General features: G+C 35.2%; 1 protein-coding gene across 2 annotated transcripts in view; it reads left to right on the plus strand.

Annotated features, from left to right (window-relative positions):
* The window catches only part of IQCM (IQ motif containing M), a 491,845-nt gene extending 471,852 nt beyond the window's left edge, over positions 1-19,993 (plus strand). For both annotated transcript variants that reach the window (XM_050791177.1, XM_050791179.1), the window contains one exon: positions 19,749-19,993. In XM_050791177.1, the coding sequence (XP_050647134.1) occupies positions 19,749-19,864 (116 nt within the window). In that variant the 3' untranslated portion in view covers positions 19,865-19,993. The remainder of the gene's footprint in view (positions 1-19,748) is intronic.
* The last annotated feature ends 7,756 nt before the right edge of the window (positions 19,994-27,749 follow it).

Below are 27,749 nucleotides of genomic sequence, written 5' to 3' on the forward strand. Positions count from 1 at the left end.
TTAAATAATTATTTGTAAGTTTAAATCAAAATAACCTTGAAGCATCCAATTCTGTTTTCTGAGAAAATGTCATACTTCCAATCTGAATTTGAAGAAACATAAACTGAGAGGAAGAATCAATGAATTAAATGGAAATATTTAGGAAAAACAGAAGCAAGAAAATAGCAATGATAATTGTAGTTCATATTTTTGTAAAAGACCTGGAAAGAAACCAAATGACAAAAAGTGCTTGTTCTTTCCACAGAAATGCATTAACCTGATTAATTTTTCAAACTAATGTTTAAAACATTTTGAGAGTAGGAATTGTTTACTACACATACACATATATTTTTACAAAACTCTTCCTGATTGCCATCCAGAAACAGAAAGTAGAAACTAACCCAGCTTCTGGTGATATGGACTTTCCTTTGTGTTATTCTTCTTTGATTTGACCATGGTGTCTGGGACTAAGACATAGTTCTTGATCTCTTTGCTTCCTCCCTTCCTTCTACAGAGAAAGATGACAAGAACAGAAATATCAGATGGCCTGTAGGCGCCCATCTATGTAGTAGCACAAATACCAGCTGAATGTAGTTTTGGTCAGGTACAAAGAAACAAATGCCTGTTGGTTTTCCCAAATGTTGTTTACCCTTCTGATATTCTTCCCAACAGCCATCACATATAAATATGTATGGTATTTATTTTAGTGTGCCGCTGAGTACAAATTAAGCAAGGTGCTTCGATACCAATATGTATTCTTGAAAGTTACTTAACTGAATGTATTTGAGACTACCTTAATGGCTACTTCTCTGTTAAATTTTGCTAATAAAGAATATCTCTCTCTCACGCACACACACACAATGAAAGAAAACGTGGCAGAGGCAAGGAACTTGGCATAATCTTGTCCTCTGGTTTTTATACACATGTCTTGAAGACAATTATATTTTATGGCAAAAGCTAAGTATCAGGTAAAAAAACCTAAGCTTATTTTTTGAAACATAACATTCAGGGCAAGAGTCAAGCAGCAACAGCAGCAAAGCATGTAACCACAGTGGTAAAAGGTGAGTGGAAGGTCAAGGTTGGCGGGAGTTGGGAGCTAGGTCTCAGGACATGTTTCCCAGTATAAATACATTAGAAAACAGGAAAACAAACAAACAAAACTTCCTTTCATTAATAACATTATTATTTTAAGTGTCTTACAACAAATAAAAATTTGAACATTCTATGTCTAGAATTTTCTTTTTCTTTCAAAATAACTTTCCTAAACTGGAATGTTATCATTTTGGGGTTTGTTAGGCTTGGCTGTCAAAATGGTTTTCAAAGATGTTTTTGGAGTAGTGAACGGATGAAGTTACTGAGAAAGGGGGATGGGATGAAGAAGATTGACTGAAATTAATGGAGAGACAAAACTGTAAAATAGGTCAGCAACACAGTCTCTGAAAGGCATTAGCTACAAGAACTTCTATCAGGCAGCCCTAATGCAGTTTGAACAATGAATACTGTATCAGTCAAAACCCAGGGCAGGAAACACACACTAGAAATGTGATAGATAAATAAGTAGACGGGATACAATAATTAAGTACTTAAATTTGTTGGGGGGCTAAAGGGGTGATTTCTAGTTTGGGCTTCCAGAAATAACTCAGAACACTAAAGAGATGACCTATCAAGGGTGCTACCACCTTTGTGTCTTACATTGGATTGGAGTTATGAATTCAAGAACATACCCCAGGTGGGGATCCACAAAATCAGGAGGGGAAATCAAGAAGATGCCATTGCTGCTGCCACTGCTGCTGCTACTGCAAATGCTTCTGTTCTAGATAACAGCCTTTCTAACACTACAGCAGAAAAAACTCACTTTTCTTTAACCTTGCCTGCAAGAAGAACTAAAAGAAAAGGCAAGGGCAGAAAAAAGGTTTCCACCTTATTTCTGTCTTCTGAATCTTAAGTGAATGTAGCTAACTGGTGGAAAATAATTAACATCCAGAGTTTGAGTTCCATGGTCCTCTGAGAAATAGGTTTTAAAATTTCTACATGCTCTAGATCTAAAAGGTGGCCAGAAGTGAGGAGTCAACCCGCAATATCCATGACAGAATCAATATCCATGAATAGAAAATATTTATAAATGCTTGTATAACCATTTATATTTTAATTCATGTGCCTAAGATTATAATGTCAACAATGAAAAAAATGTATAAAATACACGTATGTTGACTAGCTAGATTCAAATCCTGAAGAGCCATCCATTAAATATGATGTATTGCACAAGTTATTTAACCTCTGTGAACCTTTGTTTTCTCATTCTTAAAATGAGAATTACAATAGTAACATCTCATAGGGTTAGTGTCAAGGTTAAATGAGAAAATACAGGTAAAGTGCTTATGCGGTGTCTGATTCATTGCTGTTATTGTTGCTGCTGGATTCAGATACCCCACTTACACTACTTAGGTTTGAAGTCCAGTCATGGAGTTTACTAGTGATGTGACTGTGAGAAGTTTACTTGAAATTTCTATGCTTCACTTTCCTCATGTGTAAAATTTGAGATTACAATTGTAGGTGTCATGTAAGGATAGTGATTGAAAAAAGTAAAATAACATATAAAGTGATTTCACTAGTGCCTGACACAAAATAAGGTCCAGAGTATTGTTTAAAACTTTCTACATTTAGTTACTTCATTTGCTTTCACAATATCAGTCTAATCAACATTTTCTTTCAGAAGATTTAACACAAGGTCTTTATTTTTGCAGTTTTTCTGAGAAGCCTCACTTACCTATTCTGTTTATTATGTCTTATAGACACAGATTGCATGATAAATCATCTCAGACATGCAACTGTCTGGATTGGTACATAATATTCATGTGCTATGCAGATATGGTATAATGGATATTATACGTAAAATCTTTACTACCAGTATAGTAGATGCCAAATGATAAAAATTCTAGGATGTAACACCACTAATTTTGTCCCTCAAAACCAAAGAACTATGACAATAGAATGAAGTGAGAAAAAGAGGTGCAACTGAGAATATGATTACAAACTGATTTTCTTAAGGTTAGTTTGTTAATAAGAAAAAAATTAAAGCCAAAACTGTAAAATTTGAGAAACAGTCTTCACTTTGAAAGACTGCTCAGTTTAATGAAAATTAAACAAATGTTATGGTCAGAAAACCCAATCAGTATGTACACTTTCATCCTGCCAATTACTGTTTATGTGACCTTAACTTGTTCTTAAACCTTCTGAAAGGCTATCATGAAGCCCCATATTTGAATAGAGAAAGCTCATTCAAATATGGGGCTACCCTACAGGTTGCTTAGGAAGGTTACATTTAAGTTTACACATATCTACATGCCCATGGGTTTAGCAGGCACATCCCCCAGAGTTTCTTTTATTGTAAAATTCATGGAACACCTTATATTAAACACTTATGTTTGTTCATAAAACTTATCAGTAATACATTCTATGAGTTCATAAACAATAGTAAACTTTAGTTTACAAAACAAAATGCAAATTTAATGTAAAGATAAATTGAAGAAATACAACTAAGTTTACAAATAATTGAAATATATTTCTCTGAAAATGTAGGTAATAGTCAAGCTTGGCTTGATTGTCAACTGCAGTTACTATGGGTTAAAGCCCAAGCTTTGGCATTTAGTAGCTCCTTGATCTTGAGCACGTTACTTAAATTGTTAGCTTTAGTTTCCTCCTTAGTTGTGAATAGGGATAATTAAAGTACTTATCAGAAAGTTGTTGAAAGAATCAAATATCAGATGTTGTTTTTAACTATTGGTTCATATTAATTAAAATTTTTTAAAAACTTGAGAAATTCATGAGAAGTATCAAATGGAGACAAAGGATTTGGTCATGGTTAGATCATACCACTAGATCTTTAGGGATGGCCATCCTTAGAAGCAGAGAAATGCTACATGTGAATCTAGAAAAAGTAGAATTGGGATTTTTCATTAATTAAGCAATGTTTTATCACTTCAGTTCCTGTGCAGTTTTGAGAAGGAGAAAAATGCTGCATTTTCAGCCTCAAAATTAACTTTCATGATCTGTCAGCAGTGGCAGAATGAATCTTGGAGAATCGGGGACAGCTAGGTCATATTTCTGTGGAGCTTTATGTGATAAAGAGGTATTGACTAATCTTGGTTTTCATCACAAAATCAGAGGTCCATATGAGTTCTTGCTAGTGATACCAACACAATCTAAGAGAACAAAAGAGGTAATTCCATCAGTCTTCTGGCATGATGGAGCTTGGAAAAATAGATACTCTTGGAGACAGAAACATGGCAGTTGTGCCTCAGCCCTTTGGAGGAGGACAGTTAATAAATGAAGTCCTTATTGGTGAAAATAAGTGGGTTTTCCTATCCTAATCAGAGGACCCTCAGAGCCAGCCTCAGTATTACATTGGAGATTAATCTTTATTATTTGTTTCCAGTGTGGCAGTGGGTCACAGGCAGAGTCGATGTTAATGTTAGGTGTTTCTCAGGTCTGGGGCAAGTGCCTTGACTCCAGAGTACTTTGGTAGTAGAAAGTTGCCCCACATTTGTTTACATGTTACAAAGGGTGACATCTAGTGGTAATTTACAACTTTGAGCCTATTTACCCTATAAACACGTCCTGTTCCAGCCCTTCCATAGATGTAGACCCTGTTTGGTAAGGGATTATATACTCATCTTAACAACTATGCTTACTCAGAAGTTGTCATTGCCCAACTTTAAGTCTAAAAGAAGGAAATTCGAGAAATTCCCCTGACTGAGTCTTACAATATTTCCAGAGTCATGTTCACATAAGAAGGGAAGGGTGAGAAGACAGGAAAATTGGGCTGTGTATTGGTTATATCTGAGATACACCAGATAGATCTATCTATCTGATTTATCTATGAAGAATTAACAAAATAAAAATACACATTTGCTAGAATTTAATGTGGGCTGTGTGTGGAGGTGGAGGAATAGGGTTGGGTGTTGGAAACCTGTCAGAGTGAAAGAAGAATTATATATTTCAGTGGTCTAAACATCTGAATGTAGATGCATCAGTGGTAGATACACAAACGTATCTACAGGGAAAGATGAGAAGAAACAACTTGGTGGTCAGTTTACTGGAATAGAGGGTTGTTTGCTTGTCTGGAAGTACATTCACAGAGCAAGCACACTTTTTACAAAACCCAATAAACCCCATATAAGGGTGTGTGCGTACGTGTGTGTGTGTAGTATGTGTATTGTGTGTGTGTGTTTATATATATACATATATATGCAAATTATGATAAGCTATTATTGGCCCTCTGGGTGGAGGAGGACAAAAAAAGAGGAAAAGGGGAATAATAACAGCTCAAGTTTGTTGAGAAATTACTGTATATTCAAATTAAGTGCTTTATGTATATTTTCTCTTTCAATTCCTATACTAATCCTTGAAGGTAGGTTCTGTTATTTTCATTTTACAGATAAAGAAATGCAAGTTCCTCTTTCTTAAAATCACAGAGGTGTTAAGTAGAAGTGCCAATATTTGGACTCCGGTCTTAACTAATTCCAAAGTTCATGCTCATAAACTCTATGCTAAAAATATTACAATAGGTGGGGTGTGGTGGCTCAAGCCTATGATCCCAACACTTTGGGAGGCTGAGACAGGAGGATTGCCTCAGGACAGGAGGTTGAGACCAGCCTGAGCAACATAGGGAACCCCTGTCTCTACAAAAATAAAATAATTGCCAGATAGATGTGGTGGCCCCAGCCTGTAGTCCCAGCTACCTGGGAGGCTAAGGTGGGAAGATCTCTGAAACCCAGGAGACTGAGGCTGCAGTGAGCCATGATTGCACCACTGCACTCCAGCCTGAGTGACTGAGTGAGACCCTGTCTCCTAAATTAATAAATAAGAACAAATAAATATTTTTAAAATTATTGCAAGATTTTTATTACTTTCTGGTGAGATATTGCTTTGCAAAGTTTGTCTATTAAACATTGCTATCTAAATCTCATTAAGATAATTTGGATTTCAATTAGAACCCAAAAGATTATAAGCACAGATGGTTTGAACCTTCTTTGCTTTTTCTCATTGTGCACATATATCAGAACACTTGTTTAATTTTCTTATGATTATTTCTTCTCAGGCAATTTGGCAATTCAAATCTTCACTGCTGTTTTCCTAACATAGTTAAAATAATTAAGCTCTTGCTTGAGAATTTTCTGGTAGATCATCATAGTAATGCTTTACCACTTTTATGATAAGGTATAAAACAAATGAAGGTTAAGGAATATACTAAGTTATGTAGAACATTTGGGATAAAATGCATTTGTACATTTTTTTTTTTTAGGTTTTAAAAATGTCTTTTTTTAGGTGGGCCTCTTCCTTATGTTAATCTCATATATTTGTTTGGAATATTAGGATCTAGGTCAGCTCAGAGAAATGTATTTGTGCTGGCCAGGTGTGGTGGCTCATGCCTGTAATCCCAGCACTTTGGGAGGCCAAGGCAGGAGGATCACCTGAAGTCAGGAGTTCAAGACTGGCTTAGTCAACATGGTGAAACCCCATCTCTACAAAAATACAAAGATTAGACAGGCATGATGACAGGTGCCTGTAATCCCAGCTACTCGGGAGGCTGAAGTGGGAGAATTTCTTGAACTCATGAGGTAGAGGTCACTGAGCTGAGATCATGCCATTGCACTCCAGCCTGGGTGACACAGCGAGACTACATCTCAAAAAAAAAAAAAAAAAAAACAAAGTGTTTGTGCCTTTCACATTGACTCTAATGTCTTTAACTTTTATTACCCTGTATTTTCCAATCATTCCCCTTAAAGCCTCAAAAAAAGAAATATGATGAAGAATTTCAAATTGAAAGGCCTAAAATTGATCTTGTATTTTCATCTCTTATGTCCTTGCTTCTTGGAAGCCTCACCTCTTAGCTACTGGCAGAGAATGAGATCCAGGTAATAGAAACAGCCCCAGCTACTTTTTATATAAACCTGGCTGCAGAGCTATTAACTGAAAGTGGATTTGTTATTATTGAACCTGAAGGATCCAAAGGTTTCTAACAAGGTGGAAATGGTTGGGTATTCTTTGCCTTAGCAGTCATGAGTACTGAGTATGTGGAGAAAAGTTAAGTTGTCCAGCCATCTATTGAAGGATATACTAAGACCAAATATATTCTATTTCAGAATGATACCATATTAATAATTCTATTCTCATGGTTTATAACATCAATACCTTTAAGAAGGAAGATTATATGATATTATCACTAAATACTAAAAGAAGTAATTGATAAAATTCAACAAGTCCAAAACAATTATTTAATTAATAAAAACTTTGGAAGCCAATCTAAAGAGCTACATATTCAATTTAGGAACAGGAAAGATATCCTTAATAAAGAATATAAAAGAGAAGATAAATGACTTTGTTTGTATATAAAATTCAAAACTGTTATGTAAAAAATAATATAAACAGATCTATAAAAATAATTTGAAGGGGAATTGCACTTTAGAAGGCAGAGGTTTGATACAATGAGCTATTTAAAATAGAGAACAAGGGGACAATCTAATAGCAAAATAGGCAAAAGATATTGAGGAACCATTTGCAAAACAAAATTGCAACAGCTATCAAATATATGCAAAGATTCTCAAAATTACTAATAGGTGAAAAAACACAGTGAGATTCACAGCTTTCAGATTGGCCAAAATTAAAACAAAGCAAAATAAAGCAATAATTTCTCTTGCTGGCTGGGACATAAGCAAAGAAGCACTGTTCCACATTGCTGGTAAAAATATGACTTTCCTAGAGTTTTAGATAGCAACTTAGCAATATCTATTCAAATTAATATGATATGTAATTTTGACTCTGCACTTCATGTTGGAAATCTTATCACATGGAAATAAGAGCATACTGAATAAATAAGCATGCTTATTTTAGCATTATTTTTAGTTGGTAAAACTGGGCAACAAAGAAAATGTTAATCAGTAGAGGAGTATTATGGTCCATTCATATAATAGAATACTATGTGCTACTTAATGAATTAGAGATACACTAGTTGGTTTGGATAGATTTCAAGAAATTCCTCTTGAGTGAGTAAGTCAAAATGTGAATAGTACGATATAATTTCTGTAAAACAAAAATAAGCATTAACAAATATTTACTAAACACTCACTTATCTATAAGATACTCTCCTAGAGTTTAGTGTGGTGATATAGGGAAGTGAATTACCTCTGTTTTGAAGTGAATTGCTGATGTTTTGTTTGTATTCAGGGCATACATATAATAAGGCACACAACAATACAATGTAGCATGGAACTCCTTAAAAAATGAGTGATATAAATAGCGCTATGGTTTCCAATGAGTTGTTGTAAACATTTCTGAAATCATATGTGGATCAAGACTTATCTATAGCTCAATGAAACGTGTTACTAATAGGAGTCTTAGTTTCTCATAATAATAATGATAGCATCAAGTATTGGTAAACAGAAAAATTGAGATAATATAAGTACAGCACTCAGCACAGTGCCTTGCACAGAATTAAATACATTAAATGGCAGTTATTCTTCTCAGTGTTATTAGTTTTTTTCATTGTTAGTCATTATTAGTTTTTCAAATCCTGTTTTGCAATTGATGAAATATGAAATTATTTCAAATATTTTTTAACTTCTTGTATTTTTCCCCAGCATTTTATTGTGAAAATTTTTATACATACAGGAAATTTGAAAGAACTTCTTGAGGAACACATCCATTCTGCCATTCACCCATCAAATCATATCTTTTTTTTAATGCATTTTACAGTAAGTTGTAGATATCAGTACATCCCCTAAATCTTCTTGTAGCTTCTTCTGTTTGTTTATTTGGCTTGGTTTATTTAGTTGTTTGTGCTGTTATGTATTTTCTAAGCGTATGGACTTTCCACTCTCTTTTTGGGGACAATGAAAAATATAATGTTAAAAATGGTAAACATTGACATAGAGTAAAAAGATTAGAGAGTTTAGAAGACAAAGTTGTTACTAATGCCTGGGAATTCATCAAACAGACATGAACTTGAACCTCCTATTGAAGGATGGCCAAGAAACAGGCAATGGAGCAAGCAGGATGAAAGCATTCAATGAAAAGAGATATAGGAAGTTTTGAAGGTAGGATCATGGAGGAGTAGACCGATTTAACTGGGAAAGAGGATTGATATAGGGCTCTTTCTTTCTAACAGTCATAAGTAGTATATTTTGCCATTATGTTTCTAAAATTTGTTGAAAACTATACCCTAGGTTTTCACAAGCCAGTCTAAAAAGTCTAGTATCTAGCCACTATACTGTTAGTACTCTTTTATTAGAGCTATGATATTTTCTTTTGTATTTCTGTTATTTTGCTTTAATGTTTGGGCTACTGGTGATAGCTCTCCTATATAGTAAAAAAGTTGGTACCACCTTTTAAATGGACTTTTCAATTCAGAATAATTTTAGATTTATAGAGGACTTACAAAGATAATACAAAATTCCCTCCCCTACTTCTCCTTTTAACATCTAGGAGATAACTGTGGTATAATTGTGAAAACTAAGGAACTAACATTTGTACCTTATGATTAACCAAACTCTGAACTTTATTTGGATTTCACTGGTTTTCCCACTAATGTCCTTTTTTCCATTCCAGCATCCAATTCTAAATTCCACAGTGTGTTTACTTGTCATGTCTTACTAGGCTCATCTTGGCTTTGACAGTTTCTCAGTATTTCCTTGTATTCATGACCTTGACAGTTTTGAGGATTACTGATTGGGTATTTTGTAGAATGTCCCTCAATTTGGATTTGTCTGATTTCTTTTAAGCTTAGATTGGGGTCACAAATTTTTGGAAAGAATATCACAGAGGTGAAATGTTCTCATCGTATCAGTGGGAACATGATATCAATATGACTTATCACTGGTGATATTAATCTTGATTACCTGGCCAAAGTAGTGTTTGTCAGATTTCTTCATTATAAAGCTACCCCTTCCCTTTACACGATCTGTTTTATGAAAGCATGTAACTGAGTCTAGCTCACACTCAAAGGGTGGGGGTAGGGGACAGGAATTAAAGTTTTCTTCTGGATGTGGGGGTATCTACAAAACTTATTAAGAATTCTTTTGTACTAAAAATTTTCTTCACCATTTATTTATTAATTATACTAGTACATATTCATGCATATTTCTTTAATACTTTGAATTCTAATCTAATACTGTATTATTTTGTTATTGTTGTTGCTCAAATTTTTCCAGATTTAGAGATTGGAAGCTTTTTCAGGTTGGCTCCTGTGCCTCTTTGACATGTACCCATCTCTTTGTCTTTTGTGCATTTCCTTACTTGCTGGCACTACACAATTCTGCAGGCACGTCTTGTATTGCTGCTATCCCAGCCCTGGAATCATCTATTTATCCAAGGAATCATGTTTCTTTTACTTGGAAAATAGTATTTAGAAACTGGATGTGCTCATTGCTACTGAAGTGTCACTATTTCCAGGCCTTCTCAGAGAGTAGAACTAGGAAATATATTTATGAATATGAACCCATATTTGTAAACATATCTCTATCTATCTAATATATATATTCCATCTGTATCCATGTGCATTTTGTCTTTAGCCTCCAGTTTCCAATCAAAACACTGATTTCCAGAATTACTTAGGTTAACTCCTTTCTACCCTTTGCCCTTCATCGAGTTGAAATCACTTTTGATGAGCCTTATATTTCCAGATTGCACAGTGTATAGAGTTTCAAACTCAAGTATATCGTGTAGAAAATATTTTCCTGTAGGTAATCAGACTGACTTCTTTTATTTCAGTATTCTATAAGCTACATTTTGACTTTTTATGATGTTCTTATTATTTATATATGCCATCTAATTTCACTCTCTATTATTACTTACTCTGTGACTGGTTACCCATTTATAATAGGCCTGCTCTCTCATTTCCTTTCATCTGGTGCAGATATCCTCAATGCAGTCTTGTCTCCTTGCTGGCCTCCTCTGTAGCATAAATCATGCAACCTGGACCTTAGGAACCATTAATTGGCATTCATTCTTAATATCTGCTATAATTCCAGTAACTGAATGAATATACTCTGTCCTCTTCTTATCCTGACCTTAGATCTTTTCCAGTCAGTCAGCCTTGTCAGAATTCCCATACCCCTTAGGAAACTCATCAGTATCAGTAGCTCTCCTTATACCACCTTGAGCTGTGATTTGTTCTGTAAGCCTAGATGGTTCTCATCATCTAGACAGTGCCCAGAGCTATTGCTATAGCCCCCTTCAACAAAACTGCACTCCTGGTTTTCCCCAAAACAATATGTGACTTTTATCATTGAGATTTCTCTTTTTCTATTCCTCCGGGGTGAGGTACAATGGAGGAGGGTGCCTGGTCATTTTACAAAGCTCAGGATCTCATAAATCTCTTCTATTTTGTTTCTTCTCCAGTCTTCCAGTTCAGTTTTTATCTCCTTGAAGTTGGAAAGGGTTCTTATGCCATTACATAATCTTCTTTACCATATGTCTCTCTGTGTTAAATTCTTTAGGTTCTGTCTGGTATTTTGGATCCTAAGAATGCTATTCATTCTGAACAAAGTCATACTATTCCAGCAGAAGCGTAACTTTTGAAAGTGTTGTTTATGCTTTATGTTTTAAAACCTTCTTGAAATGCACTTGTCCTTGTTGTTCTTGGGTTTTTCTGCTTGAGGGCAGTCAATATATGGAAAGCCACAAATTTATTCACTTCAATTTAAGTAACTATGTTTATTAAATACCTGTATGTCTTCCATGTTTGCAGATTATTAAAAAAGGACCTGATTATTTAAAAACTCAGAAATACAATATGTATTAGCAACTTATAATTTTTTCCATGTTTCAAAATTGGTAAACATAATAAATGAGGTGATTTGTTTCCAGTCACCCTTTAGGAAACCGTTATTACTGCCTGGATGATAGACTCAGGACCTAGGAGTAGTGAGGGTTGGAAAGCAAATGTTTAGTATTTCAAAACAATCTTCAAACTACGTAACTCTCTCTATATATATATACACACACACATACACATATATACATATATAGTCAAAAAAATGGTCACAATCTCTGCTGTCTATGAAAACAATCCCAATAACTGCAGTAAATCCTACAAATTCTCCTTGGATATCTTGCGTGCACTTATAAATACGTTCTTCTAGGCTGCAACATGGAATTCCATATTCCCAGACCCACCCTACTTCAGTCTGCCCCCATTGAAGTGATGTCTGATGCTGTCACTCTGGAGCTCAGGAAGCCTAATGAAGGTGTCTTGCTGCTGCTGTTGCCACTAACACCTGTCCAGGCCATGCTGTGGTGATTCCACATGGGCTCAAGTCAACCTGCAGAAGGCAGAAGGCCCTCTCCTGAGCTTTCTACCATAGTTACCCTGATCCCAGAGCACTGATGCTCTGTGCTCTCAGCAACCCAGGACATTGTTTAAGAGGATAGCTTTTCAGTTACTTCCATTTTCTCACTGGGGACTTCCTCTCACAAAATGTAGGCCAAAGTCTTCCTACTGAGGATGTGAAAAGCTGAGGAAGAAGAGAGTGGAAAGTCAAAGCAAAATAGCAAGAGGCATTCCAGAGTACATAAAATCATCCAACTCTACTAACTGCCATTGTCTTATTGGAATAAGACTGAAATACTCAGCTCGTTCTCCTCTTACTAAAAGTTTTTCCCCAAGAAGGTTTGTTGGTCAGAGGTCCCTAGAAGATTTGTTCTGCCAGTGTTCTGGACGTATCCCTCTGAGAAACTCTGAAGTACACAAAACTAACGTTCAAGCTTGGACCTGTGCTATGTAAATATAACAACATTAGTTGTATTAGTCTGTTTTTACACTGCTGATAAACACATACCCGAGACTGGGAAGAAAAAGAGATTTAATTGGACTTACAGTTCCACATGGCTGAGGAGGCCTCAGAATCATGGTGGGAGGTGAAAGTCACTTCTTACATGGTAGTGGCAAGAGAAAATGAGGAAGAAGCAAAAGCAGAAGCCCCTGATATAGCCATCAGATCTCATGAGACTTATTTACTATCATAAGAATAACATAGGAAAGACTGGTCCCCGTGATTCAATTACCTCCCCATGGGTCCCTCCCACAACACATGGGAATTCTGGGAGATAAAATTCAAGCTGATATTTGGGTGAGGACAGAGCCAGACTGGATCATTCCACCCTGGCCCCTCCAAATCTCAAGTCCTCATATTTCAAAAATCAATCATGCCCTCCCAACAGTCCTCTGAAGTCTTAACTAATTTCAGCATTAACCCAAAAGTCTGTGTTTCAAAGTTTCATAAGGCAAGTCCCTTCTGCTTATGACCCTGTAAAATCAAAAGCAAGCTAGTTACTCCCTAGATACAATGGGAGTAAATACAACCATTTCAAATGGGAGAAATTGGCCAAAACAAAGGGGTAACAGGGCCCATGCAAGTCCAAAATCCAGTGGGGCAAATTTTAAAGCTCCAAAATGATCTCCTTTGACTCTAGGTCTCACCTCCATGTCATTCTGATGCAAGAGGTGGGTTCCCATGGTCTTGGGCAACTCCACCTCTGTGGTTTTACAGGGTACAGCCTCCCTCCAGGCTGCTTTCACAGGCTGGTATTGAGTGTCTACAGCTTTTCCAGGCACAGGGTGCAAACTGTTGATGGATCTAGCATTCTGGGATTTGGAGTAAGGTGACCCTCTTCTCACAGCTCTGCTAGACAGTGCCCCAGTAGGGACTCTGTGTGGGGGCTCTAACCCTGCATTTCCCTTCCACACTGCCCTAGCAGAGGTTCTCTGTGAGGGCCCCACCCCTGCAGCAAACTTTTGCCTGGACTTCCAGACATTTCCATACATCTTCTGAAATCTAGGCAGAGGTACCCACACCTCAATTCTTGATTTCTGTGCACCCACAGGCTCAACACCGCAAGGAAGTTGCCAAGGCTTGGGGCTTGCACCCTCTGAAGCTACAGCCTGAACTGTATGTTGGCCCCTTTCAGCCATGACTGGAGCAGCTGGGACATTAAGTTCCTAGGCTACATAAAGCACAGAGACTCTGGATCCCGCCCACAAAACCACTTTTTCCTCTGGGGCCTCCAGGCCTGTGATGTGAGGGGCTGCCATGAAGTCTTTGACATGGCCTGGAGATATTTTCCCAATGGTCTTGGGGATTAACATTAGACTCCTTGCTACTCATGCAAATTTCTGCAGCCAGCTTGAATTTGTCCCCCAGAAAATGGGGTTTTCTTTTCTATTGCATACTCAGGCTCCAAAATTTCCAAACTTCTATGCTGTGCTTCCCTTATAAAACTGAATACTTTTAACAGTACCCAAGTCACTTCTTGAATGCTTAGCTGCTTAGAAATTTCTTCCACCAGATACCCTAAATCATCTTTCTCAAATTCAAAGTTCTGCAAATCTCTAGGGCAGGGGCAAAATGCCACCAGTCTCTTTGCTAAAACATAACAAGAGTCACCTTTACTCCAGTTCCCAACAACTTCCTCATCTCCATCTGAGACCACCTCAGCCTGAATCTTATTGTCTATATCACTATCAGCATTTTGGGCAAAGCCATTCAACGAGTTTCTAGGAAGTTCCAGACTTTTCCACATTTTCCTGTCTTCTTCTGAGCCCTCCAAACTGTTCCAACTTCTGCCTGTTACACAATTCCAAAGTTGCTCCCACATTTTCGGGTATCTTTTCAGCAATGCCCCACTCTGCTGGTACCAATTTATTGTCTTAGTCTGTTTTCACACTGCTGATAAAGACATACGCAAGACTGGGAAGAAAAAGAGGCTTAATTGGACTTATAGGCCTCAGGATCATGGCAGGAAGTGAACGGCACTTCTTACATGGTGGCAGAAAGAGAAAATGAGGAAGAAGCAAAAGCAGAAACCCATGACAGACCCATTATCTTATTCAATATCATGATACTTATTCAATATCATGAGAATAGCATGGGAAAGATTGGCCCCCATGATTCAGTTACCTCCACCTGGGTCCCTCCCACAGCACATGGGAATTCTGGGAGCTACAATTCAAGCTGAGATTTGGGTGGGGACATAGCCAAACCATATTATAAGTGCCTTGGTATACACAGAGAATTGACTCCAGGACCTCCTGAGCATACCAAAACCCACAGATGCTCATGTTTCTTATAAAAGATGATGTGGTATTTGCATATGACATACATGTGTCCTCTTGGATACTTTAAATGTTCCCTAGATTGCTTATAATACCTAATACAATGTAAATACCATATAGATATGTATTGTACTGCATTTTTAAATTTTTGCTTTTTATTGTTCTAGTGTTATTTTTATTGTACTTTTCCAAAAATATTAGATTCACAGTTAGTTGAATTGAGGTACAGAAGGCTGACTATGCTTATATACATTAATTGCCATCTAGAAGTATATTTTGCTTTATGTTGATTATGATAATCATCTGATGCACAGATCCTGATAACCGTGTTAGGTAGTGTGTTCACTTTATTTTTTTTAACTAGATGACTATGAGTAATATAATAATTGTAGTGTTTTCCTCTCTTGTTTATTTCTTGATTAGGAAATGGAGACACAGAAAGCTCTCAGCTAGTGCCCTTTATATCACCCCATAGCACTTAGCATGAATCTAAACAAACAGGACTCAGTAGATACTCAATGACCTAAATGCTTATTTTATTTTGCAAAATTATCTGTGTTTGTTTTCTTTCCAAGTTGCTCTACAAAGATTAATTTTAAATTGTTCACAGGAAGTAGTCAATAGTGTGAAACGATATATAACCTTGAGTAGGTCATGGAATTTGCATGAAAAATAATAACACGGACTTGCGAATATAAAAATTTGTAGATAATTTAAAAGAAAACATAGGACACAATCATACTTTGAACCTTTGAGAAAAAAAATCCCATTTCTGAAAATCCAGCCTATAAATTGTGTATTCAGCATATTATCTATCTTATTTGAACATTTTCACAATTTCAAACCATTTCTTTAAATTGTTGAAATAGAAACAAAAATGTTGTTTCTGATTTTTCCTAATTATCTACAATAAAAATTACTTTCTACGATGCATTCCAATCTAGAAGCTTAAATCTCGAATATTGCTATTTTTACATAAATAATATTTTCCTTCGAAAATGTAGATAAGCAAAAAATATAAGGCTAAATTATAGCTAAGCTCATCATTAATATTTTGGTATTTAATATTTTACATGTGTTTCTATCTGTATAACTTTAAAATACCACTATTATAGGTACTGCTTTTGCATTGAAAACTACATTGTAACACACTGTGGGTCAATAAAATATGCTTTTATGACATATTTTAAGGACCTTTGTTGAAGTTACTTTCCTCTAGAGAGGTTTTTTATTTGTTCTTGGGGACCAACAAACATTAAAGTTATTTGGGATACTTTTGGATCACACAAGTGACATGAACTAGAACACCAAAACAAGGGCCAGCTTTGGGGTTATTTATGATCTCTCTACCCAGCTTATGGAAACAGGGAAATTTCCTTGATAACCCCTTCTTCAGGTTTTTTCATTTTTTCTTCCTTTTTACTTTTCCCTCTCTCCCTCCTTTCCTGCACCCTCCCTACCCCTCAAGCCATGTCTCTCTCTCTTTCTCATTTCCACTCACTCTGATGTCACAGCCCTCCACTGTGGTCTCATTATATACTGTCCACTGTGCTCTCATGATATACTCCGTCTTTTGGGTGGATCCTATGCTTTATTCTCTGTCCCCAACCTACGACCAAAAAAACTGGCTTGGCATTTCAAATATTTACTAAGCGTACTGATTTCACTTTGTTTTTGGCTTTTGCATTTTTTTCCCTCTTTGCCAGCTTAGCAATGAAGTTAAAATACATTTAATAGACTATCCAGGATTTGACTTGTTTTTATCAAAAGGATTGTTCTCTGAGTCTATTCTGCCATATGACAAAAATGAAGGTCAAGAACATTTACTTTGTAAATATTAAAGATTAAAGATGTATTATGTGTACTTATATTTTCATTCTTCCTCAAGGAAATTATCCTTTAAATGTTTATGAAACAATAATATTATAATTGTCAGTGAAATTTCTTTAAAACGCTTATTTTATAGTATCATAGGGTAGATAATAATCCAGCAACTATTTTTTAAATACTTATAAACTGTCAGACACATGTCTGTTTTTAAATTAATAAGCTTTTAGTATTATCATTATTCTACTTTTACAGAAATATTGGTTTACAGAAATATTGAATGGAAAGTAGAGTGTTCCCATGTACTCTCACACCTGCATCCCAGCCCTATTAATAGATTCTTCTATTATTAACACGTTGCATTAGTGTGGTACATTCATTACAATTGAAGAGTTGATATTCATGAAGTATTACTTGAAATATATCTTTTGACATATAGTTTTCGGTCCTTTCAGTAACTGAACAAGATAGATATTACCCCCAATTTCAAAAGTAGGAAAACTAAGATTGAGTAACAAACCTGGATTCACTCAGAAATGTTTAAGAACAAGAACTTGGGCCCTTATTTTCACATTTCTTTCTATTTTAATTCCTTTGAGTAATATTATATTTTAGGTATCTCTTGCTTGATGAAATATACACTTGATATTATCAAAGAAATTCATAATAGGAAAGCACTTAATCTGAAGATCTCATTTCAAGAACTAGCATGCATATCTCATGCTTTTCTAGTATAGCTGTGGTAAATTAGGATTAGGACACTAATTCATGGTTGCCTTTCCCTGTGATCTCACTAAGAATGAAAACTACTAATTGTTTTGCAAATACTCTTACTGTGGCCTAATTTTTCAGTTTAAAAATATAACTTTTATTGTGTATGTTTAAAGTAAACAACATGATGTAATGGGATACATATAAATAGTAAAATAGATACTATAGTGAAGCAACATAACCATCATCTCTCCCATTTATTTTGTTTTTGCTATAAGAGCAACTGAAATCTTTAGTGGGAATCCCAAATATGGTACAATTGTATTGCCTGTGGTCCTCAGGTTGTACATTAGATCTCCAGACCTGTTCATCTTAAACATCTGCTACTTTGTGATCCCTGAGCTACTTTCCGTCATTTGCTCTCCATCCTCCACCTCTAGTAACCGAGTTTATTCTCTATGTTTGTGTATTTGACTCTTTTTTTCAGATTCCACATATAAGTGAAATCATGCAATATTTTTTCTTTCTGTATCTAGCTTATTTCAGTTAATGTCTTTCAAGTTCACTCATGTTGTGGCAAATGGCAGGATTTCCTTCTTCTTAAGGCTGAATAATATATTCCATTGTATATATATGCTATAGTTCTTTAATCTATTTTTGTCCACTGACATATCTTGGCTACTGTGAATAATGCTGCAGTGAATGTGGACGTATAGATAATCTTACAAGGTGGTGATTTCATTTCCTTTGGGTATATGCCCAGAAGAGGCATTGCTGGATCTTGTGGTAGTTCTATTTTTAATTACTTTAGGCAATTCCATACTGTTTTCTAGAATGGTTACACCAATCTAAATTCCCACCAATAGTGTACAAGTATTTCCTTTTATCCACACTCTTGCTAAAGTTTGTTATCTCTAGACTTTTTGGTAATAGCCATCCGAAGGGGTCTGAGGTGATATCTCATTGTGGTTTTGATTTGCATTCCCTGATGATTAATGGTGTTGAGTACATTTTCATATACCTATTGTCCATTTTTATATCTGTTTTGAAAAATGCCTATTCAGGTCCTTTTTTAATGTGGCCCAATTTAATCTTGTGGTTATAAGGCCTTACTCATTGTGTAATAACAATATGGAGATACATTAACCCAGAAACAATGCCCTGTTTCTTATAACACCTCAAGTCATTAATTTCCTTTTAGCCATGTTGATTGTTCTTCTTATAATTTTAACTGGTTTTTGGCAGCTGGTTATGTTTTTGTTTAATAACAACTATAGGACCTAAACAGCAAATATATACTACCCTATCTGTAAATTATTTCTTTGTATAATGGTGGCCACAGTAAATCTATACCCTTTATTTATTAATTGCAAAGTCATTTTATACATAAAGATGGATCTCTACAAGCAATCTATATGAATAGTGGCTTATGTTAATTTAAATATCATTATCAGAACTGATTACACTGTAATGTAAAAAAGTCAATACTGCTTGTCTTAAAAGCAAACATGTGTTGCATCTAATTTATTTCAAATAAGGTTTTCCCTCAGGGCTGGTAGGAAATTGATTCCAGAATCTCCCTCGAATATGAGAATCTACAGATGCTTAAGTCCTTTATATCACATGGGTTAGTATTTGCATATAATTTATACCCATCTTCCTATATACTCTAAATCATCTCTAGGTTACACATAATACCTAATACAATAGCTACACACCTCTTCACTCATGTGGATTCAACATAGTACTTGTGTAGCAAATTCAAGTTTTGCCTTTTAGAACTTTGTGAAATTTCTTTTTTTGAATAGTTTTTATCTGTAGTTCATTGAATCCATTGCTGGGGAACCCACAGATACAGAGGGCTATATTCTGTATATTAGTGGAACCCAGTTTCACCCATCCCTTCCATCAATGCTTTGGTCTAACAGTAACTTTGAGTCTCTTCGCATGATATATAAGGTAACACACTACACCTGAAGGAAAAGAGCCCAAGTCCAATCTTTTTCATGTTCTAACACAACCATAATTAGTTTCCTGTAACTTATAGAATTTCAAAAGCATGATATATTACTATCATATTAATTGAAAATGTATTAATGTAACTGTATGTTTTGTGTTGTAGTGAATGGACATCCAGTACTCAAACGAGCTAACATCCAGGTTGTTGGAAAGTTGGTGGCCAGTTCCATAAGAGAAAGGAAAATGAGACAACATTATCAGTCATGTAAAGTTGAATGATGTTTCCAACATATTATTACCTGTAATAGTTAAAACTCTCTACCCAAAGAGACAAGTTAATATTGGAGATGGATCAATTCTGTATCAGTAGGAAGAAAGGATAAAAATCTTTGAATATACAAAGAACTTTGACAAGTTTATCTATAATTTCTAGTATCTTTGGATGAACACAATTCATCTGATCTCCTTCATAAAAAAAATCTGTTTTATCATAATGAAGTGAACCTGCATAGTGTCAAGTACTCTCTTCATTAGACTATAATTTATGTTGTTCCATTACCAATAAATAACATAAAGAAACTTTAAAATTCTTATTTCTAAAACTCATGAATCTGGTATACAATACTGTTGGATTCATCTTTTTTGTTCTTTAAAAAGGTGTGATTTTCATTTTATTCTTTAAAAAGGTGTGATGTTTCATTGAAATCATATATGTCAAACAATTTCTTTGTTTTCCATAATGTCCTTTATCATGTAAAGTTTTTGGAAGTGGTTGTTTTAAACTGTGTTAATTTTTGGTGGAGTCATGGTATTATTTTTCCCTACTCATTGCTCACACTAAAGTAAAAAGGTGAGAAGCAATATACAGTATTCTTGAATTGATATGCCTTAGTGCTGAAAGTTTTTTTTGTTTTGTCTTGTTTTTTTGAGATGCAGTCTGGCTCTGTCACCCAGGCTGCAGTGCAGTGGTGCAGTCTCGGCTCACTGCAGCCTCTGCCTCCAGGGTTCAAGCCATTCTCCTGCCTCAGTCTCCCGAGTAGCCAAGACTAAAGACGCATGCCACCACACCCAACTAACTTTTGTATTTTTAGTGGAGACAGGGTCTCACCATGTTGGCCAGGCTGGTTTCAAACTCCTGACCTCAAATGATCCACCCTCCTCAGCCTCCCAAAGTGCTGGGATTACAGGCATGAGTCACCGCACGCAGCCCCAGTGCCGAAAGAATTTGAAGCAAAGTTTTCTTAAGAATCTTTAATTTAATTTTATCCATCCATGTACACATCCCTCTATTTTGAATGGAATTAGAGAAACAAGTGAGGAACAATAATTGAAGGAAGACAGTCTATGCATAGCATAGAGGCTAGATATGAAAAGAGCTGGGAACTACATGACAAGTGTCCCATTGTTTTCACAGTTTTTACTTTGCATCCATTACTTCTGTAATAGTCTCTTTGATTTTAAACAAACAAAACCACTCAGGTTATTTTTATGCAATTGAGTTTACTATAAGAATACCTATGGAAGTTATTAAATCTTTAGAAAAGCCAGTTACAAGAATCATGTTAAGTCAGGCCTCACCAAAACCAAAATCAAGGTGCACTAAAAATCATGATGAAGCTCTAACCAGAAAATTGTAACAGAGAAACCTTTGATGTGGGGGGAGGAAGTGATTACTAGCTAAAGTTAAAATGTGGAATTTGGCTTAGCTGTGAAATTTAATGATGCATATTCTCCTTATTGATAATTGAATTTTATTTTAAAGCTAAAAGTATTTTTATTTACATACTGAAAAAAGCGGAAAATGCACAACTTTTTAAAAAAGGAAAAAATTACACAAGTTGAATATAAGCATGATTACAAGTCATCAGCCTGCTCCTTTTTAAAACATAATCAGGATAAAAATTTGGCTAGATTTCAACCACTGCTATTCCAAAAACATTAGGAGCAAAATCATGGAGTTATAATGAAAGGCACTTCCAAATTAAATATAAGATTTCTTAATGAGTGTTGTGTAATCACTATTCCAAGTAGTAAATATATTTATAAGAGAAAATTAATAATGTCACAATTACTTTATAAAAATATAAAAGTTGTTCTGATTATGACAGCTTGGGACAGGATGTGGAAGTTCACTTTTCGTTTAATAAAATGTGATTGTTCTTGTTTCGGGTTTTCTACATTTGACTCTGATTTTTAGCAAACTGAAGTAAGGCTACTGAATGTCTTTTAGAGGTGTGATCCTACATTAAGTTCAGTAACAATATTTCACTCTAGAGCTGTAGAAGACAGTATAAGGTCATGGAAAAGAAGCCTTCACTTTTCAATAGTCAGTTTCTATATAAAAATTGGCACTTGGTGCTCATCAAAGAACAAGAAATATTGGATATGCTCTAAATGTCCATTGTGTTTTTGAGCCAACTACCTGATGGAAGCCATCACTTATATGCAAATGAACTGTCAATGGCTTGCCACAGTTGGCAATCACTGGACTGTGAAGGGTATGTCTTAATAAAAACTGAAGCTCTTCACAGACTTTGATTTACTGGAAATAAAATAGAAAAGTCCTCTGAGACTACAAAGGACACTTGTTTCAGATAAAACATCTAGACAGTAGCAATATATTTAGGGCTTTTATTATAGCAAAACTGCAAATTAGAATGGAGTGGTGAGAAAGTTCCTGTGACCCAGCTGAATTCTAAAACACTGCTTCTGACTAGAGTAATATGATCTTTAAAATAGCTAAGCCAAATTAAATAAAAGTGCATTAAGGAAAAAAACAGAAACAATGCAAGGTCAAGATTCAGGTTTGTTACATCTTTTAAATTGTCTATGACTTACATATTACGTCTTCTTATAAATCTATCTTTTTCTTAATCAATGCAACCATTAGAATAGTTGAAAGCCAGACTTCTCTGGTCCTGTAACATGGATTTCTTCTCACAATATTCAAATTTAAGAGGATTTTTCTTGCCTATTCATTCCTTTCCCCAACTTCCATCCCAAGCACAAACACAATTGAAATACGGAATTCTGTGTAACTATTAATATTTTTATTGTTTTATTAATAATAATATATTTGTAAAATGCTTTTGAGTTGGCAGTATACTTGTGCACCAATATGAAGCAGCTTGAATATGTAGTTTCCATTTTTATACTAACTACTTTCTTCCAAAGCACAGTATATTCACAGATGTACATCAGTCAGTGTAGGTTAAAGGCATTAAACAGCAATCCTAATAATCCCATTGCTCACTTTACATTCTAGTGTGAATAGGAATAGGCAGGGACTCTGTTCCATTTTTTAAATTTTTTTTTTCAGACGGAGTTTCCCTCTTGTTGCCCAGGCTGGAGTTCAATGGCCCGATCTCGGCTCACCATAACTTCTGCATCCCATGTTCAAGCGATTCTCCTGCCTCAGCCTCCCAAGTAGCTGGGATTACAGGCATGCGCCACCATGCCCAGTTAATTTTGTATTTTTAATAGAGATGGGGTTTCTCCATGTTGGTCAGGCTGGTCTCGAAATCCCGACCTTAGGTGATCTGTCCCCCTACCTTGGCCTCCCAAAGTGCTGGGATACAGGCATGAGCCACGGCGCCTGGCCTCAGTTCCATTCTTCAGGGCCAGCACTGCAGCCTTTGCACTCAGGCAACAGACAGAAAAGAGAGAGTGTGGAGAAAGCTGACTTTCTTAACCACTTCAATCTGAATTTGGAACTTGTTACTTCTACTCACATTCTAGTGGAGAGAACTTGTCAGCTGGTTCCCTCTAAATTATAGAAGTCTAGGAGATGTGGTCTAGCTTTGTATCAAAGAAGAGAATGTGCCAATTTCTGCCAAAGAAAATGAGTTTAATTCCTCATTGTTTTAGGAAACAAGAAATATTTCAAATAGCTTCACTTAGGCTGTCATAAATCTGATTTAAAATTTTTAGTATAAAAATATCCAAACAATCCAACTTTTCCTAGTTTCTTCTAGTTTCTTCCTAGTTTCTTCGATATTTTGATAATAATTCCCTTGCACAATTCATCAGAAATACTGAAAACTGCTAGCATCAATGTAAAGAAAACATATATATATATACATTTTTTAAAAGTATCGATAGATACTTTTCTGTCTGGAATGAAGAACTTTGGGTTTTATTTTTGTTTAGCTTTTTTTTGTTATTCAAATACAAATTATATAAAGTAAATAATTTTCAGTAATATGCTGATAATAATAATTTTTCTTATGAAACAACAACAACAATTTTCAGTTTGGGAAACAGGCTATCAGAAACCAATACTTCAAGAACAGTGGAAAGGGACACAAAATGATATCATCTCCAGATTTTTCTATGTAAATGATCAAGAAAAGAAAGGCCAACAAAATTGTGGTAAGGCATGACCGTCTTACACCTCAGAAGTAATTCTTAACTTTATTCCAATAGGTTGAACAATTAAAAAATCTCTCTCTCTCTTCCCTCTTTTTTATGACTTGGAAACAAGTCAGGGGAAGGAAAAAGAGAAAACTAAAAGAAACAAAAATTCTAAATAGATTTGCTAAAAGTTTTGAACAAATGTGCTAGTTTAAATCTGTTGTCTTCAAGATTGCAAGATCTTTCTGGAATAAATCCTTAAACTTCCAAGATTTGGGATCATTAAACAAATTTCATATAAGATATTTTTAAATTTGTGTGTCTCCTGATTTTTTTGAGAAGTCTGCATATTTTGCTAATTTTCCACATTGTAAAACATGTATTTTCAATATAATAATGATAATAGTACACCAAACACTGTTCAGCCTTCCTCGTCCCCACAGACAACTTTGCTTTAGAGCTTGGTTATATAGGGATAAAGGGCAAGCACAGAGCATTCATCCTACTGGTATACTGCCTGGTAGGGGCCAGGTTCTGAAGTCAGCAGCTGTGGGGTGGTTTTCTGATTCAGTTTCCTGATTTTGGCAAGTGAGTTCTGGGGTAATACAAGGAGTAATTCATGGAACGCCCCTTGCAATCTGTTTCTTCTGCAATCACAACAATTTTGAGTTGCCTATGTGTCTTAATAAATATCTTTCTGATTAATATAGCTAGTGTTACCCTGTCTTCTCTAACTGAGAATCCTGACTCATAAGTTATCTTTCCTTCCTTCCTTCCTTTCTTCCTTCCTACCTTCCTTCCTTCCTTCCTTCCCTCCTTCCTTCCTTCCTTCCTACCTTCCTTCCTTCCTTCCTCCTTCCTTCCTCCCTTCTTTCCTTCCTTTCCTCACTTCATCTTTTCCTCCATTATTATTAAATAATGCTAGTCAATAAAGGCTCTACTAATCAAAATATATTTAAAAGTTAAGGTGCAGTTTTCAAAATGAAGACTTTTGATGTACTCCATAAGCATATGCCAGATATTTGATATCCCAGTATGTTACATTGTTCCAAGCAATCCTAGCTCCACTTTTCCTCTGCATATTACTGCAACTTCATCTTACTGGAAAGAATATTTGATATCCTAAATAGCATTCCTATAAGTGATTCTCTGTATAAGAACAGGCAGAGATATCAGAAATGTAATTTTATATTTGATAGCAGGATGATTATTTATTTATTTATTTATTTATTTATTTTTGAGAGAGTCTCGCTCTGTCACCCAGGCTGGAGTGCAGTGGCACGATCTTGGCTCACTACAAGCTCCGCCTCCCGGGTTCACGCCATTCTCCAGCAGGATGATAATTTTATAAAACTCCAGAGACTTGACAGTTGCTTATAATTCACAAAAATGAAGAGATGCAATAGGAAGATATTTATCAATTTAATCTCTCTGAATTTTGACAACATGTATATTAAAAACTAAAATATTTGTAAATTTAGTACAATTTCAATGATAATGCAGTTATTCTGGAAGAAACATCTCTCATATAATTATATGACTAACAGAAGAAATATCAGGACTTTGTAATGAGTGAAATATGATTATAACAAAAATGGATGTTGCCTTATGCTTGTGTAGGTTCTATAGATTTTCATTGTAAACCAAGATACATGGCTAATCTGTAAAAGAGCCTGAAAACATACATCTTTAAAACATCACCAGTTTTTCAATCTCAAATAGGTGATTTTCTTGATAAAAGTGCTTTTTAAAAATAAAATTCTCCTGTACTAAAAGAAAAATACCAATAACAAAAAAAGACTGTGAGGATAAAAATGTGAGTAACTATCTTATAGAGTGGAGTAGCTGCAGTAGGTATTACTTACCTAGTCTAAGGCCCTCATTTTACAAAAGTAAAAGCTGAGATGAATAGGGTAAGTAAAGTCATTCAACAATTTAGTGCCTGAGCGAGAACTGGCATTGACTTCTGATTCCCAATTCAGTCTTCTTTATCCTATTTTTATGCCTTCCCAGAAGACAAAGTGAGTGTGTATTAATTAACTAGAAGGATGAAGGATCTACAATGCAAGCTCAAGCTAGGCAGCAACACAAAGAAACTACACACAACCCACATGATGAATGCCTCTTTCTGACTTCTTCAATAGTCTCCCTTCCCATACACAGAAAAATCTCTCTGGTGTTCTTGCTTACATCTCCCTTTTCCTTGTGATTTAAAATAGATTAGATAATTTGATCAATTAAGTTGGTTCAAGGTGCTAATGAATCCTCATGGCTTCATGTATCACCTTGTTTGCATTTTAACAAGGCCTGTCAACTCATCATGTATGACTAATGATAAGAGCTTTAGACATCTCACATCTTGTGCAACCCAGTTCAGGGGCATCCTGGTAATCTTCATGTCATATGAATTGACTGCTAATTTCATAGAATTATAAAAGCCTCCCTATATATAACTTTTATTTTGTGTGTTTGTTATGACTTTTTTTAAGTGAGCTTCCTTCCTAGTACGCATCTTGTAACTACACGATTACATCAATACATTACATTATTTCAGGTTTTATCTAGGGAAAATATTTGTTTAATTTTGCATCCCAGGTTAGCTAGCACAGAATCTCTGCATTAAACAGCCACAAATAATTACATTTTTAGAAACACCTCATGTTTCCTTTAGAAGATAATTTACCAATTCTTCTCAACTCTTTTTGCAAAATATTTCTGGATTTGTCCCCCCCCCCCCTTTTTTTTTTCTTTCTCATTCCAGCATTCATTCTGTTAGTCCAGGTCCTTCTAAGTCTAGACTACTTGATGTCTCAGAATTGTCTCAGATATAAATATCCTCATTCCTTAATTCATCTAGCATTGTATGGCCCTCCTACTCAAATCTGTTCTATAATCTCTCAATTATGACTGTCTAGACCCTTAGCTGAAGTTCAAATCTTCATGCTTATATCCTGTGCTGCTTACAATGTATCTCCACCTTATTGATCAAACTGCTGACCACCCCAAAAAAGCCATATTCCTGACTTAGTTCATAGCATCAACCCTTCCCTCCCATTTTTTTTTCTCTTTGTCTCCTGAAAGTTTAGCTGGTCTTTCTAGGCAACCAGTCCTAGAGCCACCTCCAAAGCTTTCCCAGAAAACTCAGTCATCTTCAGTGCTTTCATTTCCCTTCTGCCAGTGTGAATTTGTCTACACCATTTATTTTTGTTATTAAAGCTATGTTGCACTTATTTGCACTGATCTCACTTTGCTTCACAAGCATTACTTTTAACTCACCAGAAAAAGAAAAGAACAGTTCCTGAGAACAACGATTATACCACATGCTTAACACTAGTGTAAGTTTTTCAGAAATTCTTATTAAGATCATTTAAACTAGACTAGTTTACAAAGCAGAGTAGGCTAGCAAGGGTATTATAAAGAAGCAAAAGGCTTTAGTTTTTTTTATACTACAGCAAATTCTAGAAAACACATAGATAGTAACAGGTCATAAAAAGGCTAATCAAAAATATAACATCTAAATTGAGATCATTGTGAGTGTAAAAGGAGTACCAAAAGGAACTAAAATTATGTATTTATTTTTCAACAAGCTAGTTTTATTATACTGGTGAACCTATACAATAGTCACATCCAAAAACATTACAAAAATACAATTTTTTTAAATAACATACATCTATAGGCCTTAATATAATATAGAAAAATGTTTTCATTGAATATTTAAACATTAAAAATTATATAAACAGAATACTTATTCTTGGTATTATAAGGGAAAAAAGTGGATATGTTTTCCCCACTCATCACAAGGTTTATGGCA

This window comes from Macaca thibetana, chromosome 5 (genome assembly GCF_024542745.1).
Source record: "Macaca thibetana thibetana isolate TM-01 chromosome 5, ASM2454274v1, whole genome shotgun sequence".
NCBI lineage: Eukaryota > Metazoa > Chordata > Mammalia > Primates > Cercopithecidae > Macaca > Macaca thibetana.